The 9,664-nt window shown below is 40.3% G+C and overlaps 1 protein-coding gene across 1 annotated transcript; it reads right to left on the reverse strand.

The window, feature by feature from the left end:
• Window positions 1–505: 505 nt before the first annotated feature.
• On the reverse strand, window positions 506–6,402 carry S1PR3 (sphingosine-1-phosphate receptor 3). The gene is made up of 2 exons (XM_017742756.1): window positions 3,583–6,402; window positions 506–2,538 (listed from the first exon to the last, which is right to left on the reverse strand). The coding sequence occupies exons 1-2, from the start codon at window positions 4,718–4,720 to the stop codon at window positions 2,489–2,491; spliced, it is 1,188 nt and encodes a 395-aa protein (XP_017598245.1). The 5' UTR covers window positions 4,721–6,402; the 3' UTR covers window positions 506–2,488.
• Window positions 6,403–9,664: the final 3,262 nt, after the last annotated feature.

A 9,664-nucleotide genomic window follows, 5' to 3' on the forward strand; every position in this document is an offset into this window, starting at 1 on the left:
TTGTCCATGTCCCTGTTTGTGAGGTGACCATCCTCACCCTTAATAGGTTGATTTTATTTCTAAGCTGCCTTTTGTCACTGATACTGAAATAACTCTTTTTATCATCCCCACAGTTCTGTCAGCTTCATCACTAATTGAGCTTTGACTGCACTAATTTTCTACCTACACTGGCAAACAGCATTTCAGTATTCCTCCCACGTCACTCGACCTTGCTTCCACTGGGCACACACCTTCCAGTTTAGTTTCATTTCCAAGAGAAGATCCCTGTTTAACCAAGCCAGCCTTCTGGCTCTGGGGTACTGCCTTCAGGCACAATACCCAGAGTCTAAATGAATGTTTTCCATAGAAGGCCAAAACCTTTTCACAATTCTTTGAAAAATGACTGCTACTTGACACCTTTAGTTTAAAGGTCTGAGACTTTTATTAGAAGTTTTCAAAATGTTTCTGGTACCTAATGAGTTGAAAACACTCTCTAAGACTGTTGGGAATAAAAGACTCTTGGAAAGCAGATTGTGAAAACTTTTATTTTCTACATACTTGGCTGGATTTGCATTTACTTCATAATCCATAATCAAACCAAATATTCCAATTCACGAAATAATATGAATGAAATATTAGTCTCCTTTGTAGCCTTTTCTCCATGTAAAACCAATTGGAAAGGAAAATCTAATTTGGTTTCCTGTATGCGCAAATCAGCCTAGATAAAAGGCTTAGATTCTGGGATGTGTTTCTAATATTTTAGGGTGAAAGAAGATATTCATCATCTTTTCTCAGCTTCAAGGGTATGTTATTTTCCTGGCTGTTTAAGGTCCACTGCTGTTAAACCCTTGACTTGTCCTAATTTAAAATTCTGCTCTGAAATCTTCCACAATCTATCCCTTATCTAATACTTCCCAATGGGATGTACTCAGTGAAGATTGTATTGACAATAGGTTTTTTTCTCTTCAGTCATAAGTACTTTGTAAATTGTATTATCAGTGTTACATGTGAACCCATGAATCTTAGAAACCTGCTTCAAGTACAGCAGGGCAGTGAACTAACAAAATATCCCCACAGCTCCAAAATCAGAGAAGGAAATCAAAGTAGGATGAAATGGTTTTGTACTAACAAGCAATCACATGGCCTTTAACGGTGGATTTCTTTGCATCACTTGCACCTTGCACCAACACTGACAATAGCTAAGGGTCAAATGCAGAAGTTAAAACTCACTTTTATGAACATTTTCTTGGACTCTGTCCGTTAAAAATTTTTCTTTATTTTTCACCTATATAGCAAGAATCATGTAACATCATTGACATGAGGGTTGGTGTGGGTTCAGCCACCATGTTTTTTCAAACCATTCTGTTCCTAAGGCTTATCTGCTCTACAGTAGCAAGGAAGCTGGTACATGCCACCACTTTGGGAACTAACACAAGTATACAAATATTTTAGCTGGCAGTTTTAAAAGCCACAACTTCAGGGGAGAACTTCCACAATACAGCCCAACAGCAATGTAACATCTAAAAACCTAATCAAGCCATGGCAATGCAATGTCACCAGTTCTATTTCTCACAAAGCTACAGAGCCTGCAGCCTGTATCTACAATTCATATAGTTACATCATGCTTAGCTTGGTTCAGCTTTTTCTTTTTGTCTAAGTGCACTGCTTGTCAACATTTTTGGTAGAAATTATTTAATATTTACTACTCTCTTTCACAGTTATTTCATTCAAATACAATTCTTTGTTCTTATACACTTTTCTAACAGCATAAAACATTTACAGACTGTTAATTTGTAAAAGATAATCACAATGCAAACATCTACATTTCAAAGGCTTTTGCTACATACAATACACAACTTATGCACTATCCATACATGAGGAGCACCTAATGCTGCTGCTTTAAATGATTAAGACCAGAGTAAAGCTAAGGATGAGACCTTTCAGGCTGTGTATTAAAAAAAGCCTCAACTACTTCTGATTGTGCATAAGGCAAGGTGTGTTTTGAGACATTCAACACAAATCTTTGAAAGAGCCCAATAAAGTTAGATGTATACATTCTTACTGAAAGACAATGGGAACTTGTCCCAGAATTTCCCATCAAATTCCACTGAAGCCTCCAGCCATAAAATACAGTTGATGGAAGTACCACAGGCCACTTCCATGGGGACCCGAAACCAGATGTCTGTGAAGTCTTTACTGCTCCAGGACTCAGGGAACCCCTTTGACACTGAACACCATCCTCTACTCAGGTTGGTAAAGCAGTGATGAACTATAAAGTTGTTTTCAGGTTTCTCTGGAACAGCCTCTCAAAAGGCCGGGGCTGGGGCTCAGGTCTTCCAAACTAAAGAAACGTTCCTTCCAGATCCAAATCAGGGTCGGGTATAAATGGAGATATGCCCTTCAGCATGATCCTGTTGTACCGCATCTTCCCTCTTGTATCTGCAGAAGTGTCCAGAGATGGCAGAAGCATAGGGTCCCACTGACAGAAAATGGGACATTGTCCCACTGACTAAACTTCCCAGGGAGAATTTCTAACACAATCCCATGCTGTGGTAGGGCCTGGAGAGGAAAGAAGAAATTCCACAGGAACCCACTGTGGTTCACTGCTCTCTGAAATGATACGTATCTGTTTCAGAACTGAATGATCTCAGCTTAGGTAGTGCATTCACAATGTACACAGGTTTACATAGGTTGGACATACATTTTTAAATATATTGAAAATAGTAAGCAAAAATATATGCATTGAAACAGCACATACACTTGTTACACATGTATTGAGGGATCACATTTTAACTACTTTAAATAGCAAACATATATATCCTCTCTCAACGGTTATTTACTACTGCTTACTTAAAATATGTTGTGAAATGCCACAGTGACAACTGCCATGTTGTCTTTCACTAAACATGACAAGTTTGAATAACAGTGGAAAAAATAAAAATACTGCATTGATATGACTTGCTAAACTTTCTGACAGTTAAAAGCTACTACTTCATTTTAAATATCCCCATTGTAACGCATCTATTTGTACAATTAGTCACCTTACACTGTATACTGCAATACAATGTTTAGCCTGTTGTAAACTTTTACCAATCAATGACTTTTTAATGAGAAATTGTACAAATATACAGCTATTTATACCACATACATATAAGGCCATTAACACAACAGCAAGATACATATAGAGAACTATAGTCACCAACTTATATCATGAATTCTCCCAGTTGGCAATAATCGGGCTCATCTTCCAATTGTCAGAAGTCTTTAGTGAATGCTGAAGTTTCTAAAAGGTTTTAATGATGTCTTGCAAGATCAGGAGGTGCCAAATGAAGCCTTAGCATGCAACGCCATTGTGGCACGTGGTGTCGTTAGTTGTGCATGGACTTTGTCCTGGCTGCTGGGTAGCATGAAAGGCTTTTTCTGAATCAGGTGTGTTACTGAATGAACACCCAAAGCAAATGATTGTTGATAAATAAGTCCTCAAAGTTAAATAAATGGTAGTGTTTTCCCCTATGACTGAAGTGCATGAATATTTAAACTACACTTGTAGCTTAAACCTAAAAACCACAGAAAAATATTTGTCTCGAGGAGTCCTTTACTTACAGAAGTTTCCGTTGTGAAATGAAGATTCATTTTTCTCAGCAATACATGAGGGAACATTCATTGGTGGGAAATCTTCCTTTGGCTTCTGGGTATTGCTGCTGCTCGATTTACTTCGACTGTGATCTGGTGTGGGCTGAATAGGCAAAGATCTGGCCACCCTGGATTTCACCAGGCAGCCACAAACAAGGCGAAAGAAAGCCCGACGCATTTCCTTACTGGCCAGGGTGTAGATGATGGGGTTCATTGCGGAATTGATGACAGCCAGAGCAATAAACCAGTGGGCTTTGTACAAGATAGAGCACTCCTTGACTCTGCAGGCCACGTCAATGAGGAACAGGATGAACAGTGGAGACCAGCATGCAATGAAGACACTAACAACGATCACAACAGTCCTAAGGAGTGCCATGGACCGCTCCGTGTTATTGTGGTTGGTGACATTACGACTGCTGGACTTAACCAGTATGTAGATACGGGCATAAAGGATGACAATGGCGACCAAAATGGCTATGAAGATACTAATGCAGAACACAACATACTTTTTGGAGTAAAGAGGCAAAATTGTTGAGCAATCTGGTAAGTTGCTTATACAATTCCAGCCGAGGATGGGGAGGGCACCCAAAGAAATCGAAATAAGCCAGCATGTACCAATGAGAAGGAACACTCTGTATTTTTTATTTGCGTCGTAAGGCCTCATTTTAATCATGGTCAAATGCCGCTCAATAGCTATTGCTAGCAAGCTGAAAGTGGAGGCTCCCAGGGCAACAAACATGCTACCTTCCCTAATGAACCAGATTGTGGAGGACAAGCTCAGAGTTTTCTTCCCAGACATAAGAATGTTTACTTTGTAAACAATCCCAGCTAAAAGATCACAGAGAGCTAGATTGCCTATAAAAAAGTACATGCGGTTGTGGAATTTATTGTTTTTCCATATGGCAATCAATACCATCAAGTTTTCCAGGACTATGAAACTACACAGGATCAGAAATGAAATAGTGGGCAGGTCTATTTTATCAGTTGCCTTTTCCCTTAAAATAAGCTTTCCTGTGTAATTATAATGCAGTACAATCAGAGAGTCCACCTCTTCATTTCCTTGAGGGCTGACAAGAGCATCAGGTGGCATGGTAACTGCTGCCATCATTCGTTCCCTGATGGATCCTTGACTTTTTTTCTTCAGTATCACGAGAATATAGTTCCAATAATTTTCCACAAGAGGGAGATCAAGCCACGTTCCTCCCAATGCTCCTCTGGGCAGGCGTTGTGTATCCCCAGCTCCAGCAAGCCTCGCATATTAATTCGGGAAAGTGGCTCTCAAACCAGGCTCTGAAAATAAAATTAACAAATGCAACATAAATATCACTGTCTTATCATGTCACCCAGTGCTTAAGTTGCAACATACATCCAGGAGCCAAGGGCGAGGGACTGTGACTGACGAGGCACCAAGGTCAAGCACTGCTGCACGCCTCGCACGGGAGCTGTAGGTAAGCTCAGACACAGCCTGGATGCAGAAATACAAGGGCAACGTAGTGAACTGCTCAAAGATGTTTCCCCCCTACAAAATTTCCATGCTGAAAAACACACAGAAGAGCCATGAGAAGGACTAGAGCAAACAGACCCAGCAAGCCCCAGTGCGCACAGAAAGCAGCTCACCTCCTCTCAAAAAGACTAAGTGTACATTGCACTACCAAGACACTGCCCAATCATCACTGCCTCCACAGCAGTAGGGCAAACTCTATGCTTTCTAAGCTTATTCTTGTTTGCCATGCAGACCCAAGGTAGGACAGACCCTGAGAAAGTTGGTGTCAAGTCTTGATGGCAGTGTGCATGTTGTCAATGCCCAAAATAACTTTCCACAGTTAATGGTATAAACTCATGCTATCTACAATTGAGAAGATGCACTGAAAGCCAGTCATCAAAAAGGCAGTCCTACTTCCCATTCAAATTAATTGGATTTCTGCTACCTTTTTTAAAATAAACATTGCAAGTCATATTTTTATAAGTATTGTTTTTCTTTATGGTTAATTTTATTTTTTTTTTCCTTTGCATAGGTATACAGGACATCTATTTAATGTTCCTTGGTTTTTTAAAAATGAAGAAGAGTTACACCAAATTTGTCTTTCTCAGAAATTCTGATTTTCTTTAAGTCACAACTTATATTTACTGCAACATCTTCCCATGGACTTTGAGGTTCCATTTGCATAGCAGATCTTCCAATATGTCTTTTTTTCAATAAATATCAGATGAAATCTGCACAGTAAAAATATCAGAAGATGTCAGAAGCACTTACTATTTTACCAAAAATGTCGCAGTTTAGTTGCTGCATACCCCAATGACAATCAGTGCTCATGCCCCAAATGTATGCACTGCAGATGAGCAAACGGCCAATTTTTCACTTCTCTAAGAAAGCAAGGATGGTGATGAGGACAGCACTTGTTTCACGTGAAGCAAATTTGTGATTTTTTTTTCTGGGAAGGGTAAGAAAAAAATTTGTGCTGAAATAAGATATTTCTCATGGGCCCAAAATTAAATAACTTCGTCTGGGGAACTTTTTAAGAGTTAGAGCTCCTGACCACAGCATTTATTTACTCAAGGGTCATAAAGATTTTCCAAACACATTAAAGACACTTTCAAACGACAGGTATCAAGGGAAGGAGGGATGGAACCAGACGATCTTTAAGGTGCCTTCCAACACAAACCATTCTCTGATTTTATGATTGTATATACAGGTTTCTTAAGATCAGAAAAATGTGTGGGCCACTGCTGACCCAACAAACTGTTTTGGGCACTTGGGAAGTCAGAGATGCATTTTCAAGTGCCTTCTGAGGATGAGGGGAGCAGCAAACCACATCCCAGATGAAAGTAAAGGGATTTAAAGGATGACACACACCCTGTATTCCCACCCTTCCTTTTCCTTGATTCCCTCCTTCAGCAAGGAAGTCATCTGATAAAAGCCTGCAGTGAACTGACTTGAATTCTTTAGTACAATTTAAAATTACTTTCTGAGAAAATAATTTGGTGTTTACCCTTTGTTATTTCCCCATTCTAGTTCATAGGTCCAAACTACTTTGGTTGAAGAGGTCCACTGGGAAAGACATCCGAGAAACACACAGGCTGCTTGGTGTCCTTGGTCCTTTTTTACTCTGAAGATGATAGCAACCACCTCATTCCTTTCCCAAGAGCTGAACTGGGCCCTTGAGCTGTTAAATTCTTTTCTGAAGCATGCTAACAGTGAAGCTCTCAACAGAAAAACTTCACCTCAGCTAAGGTTCAGTGTACTTGTAATTCAGTTACAATCTGTGCACTGTTATCACATAAACTGTCACAGTCTTTCATTGTATTGGCTTATAACAAAATCCTACTGTGTCCATATGAATTGCAAGTGCTTTCCACTGTAAAATAAACAATTACATTTGACTAGAAAAGTATTTTTTAATAATAGTTCAACCAGCAATACTTACCACACTGGCTGATGACTGCCAGAGAGAATAATATTCCTATCATTTAAGAGCACCACATGCAACAAAATAAATGTTTCTTTAAGTCATTTTCAAGTGAGTTATCACACTGGTCTATCAAAGGGCAAATACATTTCTTTCTGTGAAGAGAATTATATGCCTGACATAGGAGTTCATCAGCCACAACTCAGCAGATGTAAACTGTCATGACTCTACTAAAGGTAATGGTGCTATACCAGTTCCCCTGGCTGAAGGCAAGGATGATGCACTCAATCAGCAGAAATCAGTCTCTGCCATTGTTGGTAATTACTTCTCTTAAAATTATTATAGCAAACTTAGTATCACAAAAGTAAATCTCTGCCTCTGACGAGCTAGTAAGACAATGAAGGTCGTAACATTATTATTTGCCAAGACTCTCAGTGACTGAGTATCACACATTTGAAAGACATTTGAAAGTTAATATAAATAATAATGTAATAAATTAGAATTTATTTCCAAGTAATATCTTTCAGCCATACTCTTCTTTTGTTTACCTCCTGCTTTGTAGCCAGTAATTCAGAAAGCACATTCTTTCTTTAACAATTAGAAAAATTAATGTAGGTTGTGCATTACAATAACAAGACAGCGACAGTCAGGTTCAGGATAACCTGTGTCACTGCTTTGTGACAGCTCAAGGATTTACTCCTCAAAACAAGTTTGCCCCAGTCACATCCTAGCTGCAAAGTATGGACCTCAGTTCAAAATATTTAAAAATAACCTGAAGAACCTGTCTGTGGCATGTTGCTTGCCCAGCACGGCCACGGTTAGGTTCCTCAGCATCCCTGACTCTTGAAACCACTGGAAATGAGTTTTATTTTCTTTAAAGCAAAGAAGAGGATCCCTACTGCTGCACCACCAGGTACCACTAGAAGGATAAGCCTCTTTGCAGGGCAGGGGCAGTCTGGCTATACTTCCTCATGGATGTGCTGGCTAAAATGGTGATTGCTAAATTACACAAATTAAGGCAGTGGTACAATGTCAAGAACCACAGTCATGCACAGGACAATTCAGCTGCCTTCTCCAGCTATTTGGCTGATGTCTGTCATCCCAGCTCCAAGGACAGAGAGAGCAGTTGGGGTCAGCTGCGAGCACCAAGATATTGCCCATCCTATGCAATCTCCTTGCCCACCAGCATGCTTTGCGGTTTCTCCAGTGGTTAATGTGGTCTCCTGCAGACGTCAAGGATCGTGGGAGGGTCAAGCACTCCTTCAAATTAGAGTAGGGGCTCTTTAGCGTGGATAATATCTCTAGGGTCCACCTAGGGTCCAGTGTCTGTATGGTCCCTCTGCCACACATGCCATGTCCCTCTGTATGGTTTTCTGCCACACGTGCTATGAAAGAAGCAATGCTGTGTGGAAGGCCACAACCCCTTGACCTGCCCTACTGCAAGACAAACCTCCTCTGTGTTCTCCAACTGAACCACAAAGTGGTACAGGTAGAAGCTCAGGGTCACAGTTCTCACTGGCTGCCCTGGCCTGCAGCTTTTCTCTGGGAATACGCAATTCCCAGGGCCAGGACGCAACAGGGAACCTGTGATAATGGGGATGCCAAAACCCTTCAGCATCCATCTCCCTCCTGTACATCTCTGCTCTCTGTTTCCAGTGGGCTCTCTGGTTATGAGTCTCACAGGGAGCTGAGAGCTTTTACCATCTCATGAGTCACTGGACACTTTGTATCTAAAAGAAATAAGAAATTTCTGTATTCAAAAAGTGAGCCAAACTGCTCTCAATTTTCCTGAAGTCAAAGCAACAAGTGAGAATAAAGTGAGCATAGGACTTGACCTTTCTCTACCTACTTTTGCCTGCAGAAGAATACATGATACCCTGCATTCAGTACACTCGTAATTTCATTGGAATAGTATTTTCCTGTTTTCCAAATAGACACAAACAGACTTGACTGAAGAAACCGGATGCCCATTCACCACCACCACCACACATACTGCAGTTATCCCTTCTCTTCCATGTACAACAATACACTTTGGCCAAAAAAGAGAATTTTAAAAATGGCAAAGGGAAAGACAAGAATGCAAATCCGAAACCAAACTTTTTTATATTCTATGTATCTGTAATGCCTTTCCAAATGGAAAGTAAACACATCTAATTTATCAGGCAGACCCTGGTAGTCTCATTAACAGAAAGGGCTTTTGGGAATAGCAGCACATTTCAATACACATTTCCACTGAAATTAAGCTGTGCTAGATGCAAATGAAGTTTAGACAATAAACATCTGCTACAGAAAAATGTCTTCGACAACTCAAACAAACTTAAAAAATACTTTTTCTTAAGTGAATGTGCTGGCTTTTACAGCCTCAGAAAAACAAACAGTTATTTTTCTTGGCTTCTGGCTTTTAGACATCAGTTTAAATTTTGTAATACCGAGTAACACTCATGCACACCTCACAGGGGAGCTCCCGGACGGTTTAATTCGTGGTCGTTAAAGGGAAGGCACTTTGACTTCTTCCCCCGCCTCCCAGCGCTCCCAACCTATTCCCCGCACTCCAAACTTCAGTAATTGTTCTCAAATTTCCATTAAAGCTGCGGCCTGAGCCTTCTGGGGTGACAAACGTCTTGTCTAAGTTACCCGACGTGTCC

The sequence above is a fragment of the Corvus brachyrhynchos genome, unplaced genomic scaffold (assembly GCF_000691975.1).
Source record: "Corvus brachyrhynchos isolate BGI_N302 unplaced genomic scaffold, ASM69197v1 scaffold408, whole genome shotgun sequence".
NCBI classification, from domain to species: Eukaryota; Metazoa; Chordata; class Aves; order Passeriformes; family Corvidae; genus Corvus; species Corvus brachyrhynchos.

Excerpts from the sequence above, each read along its gene's own strand:
- S1PR3 (XM_017742756.1), bottom strand. The coding sequence starts at position 4,720 with ATGATGGCAGCAGTTACCATGCCACCTGATGCTCTTGTCAGCCCTCAA. Across the intron at positions 2,539-3,582 it reads ATTTCACAACGGAAACTTCT|GCCCTACCACAGCATGGGAT; the intron begins GTAAGTAAAGGA and ends TTTCCTCTCCAG.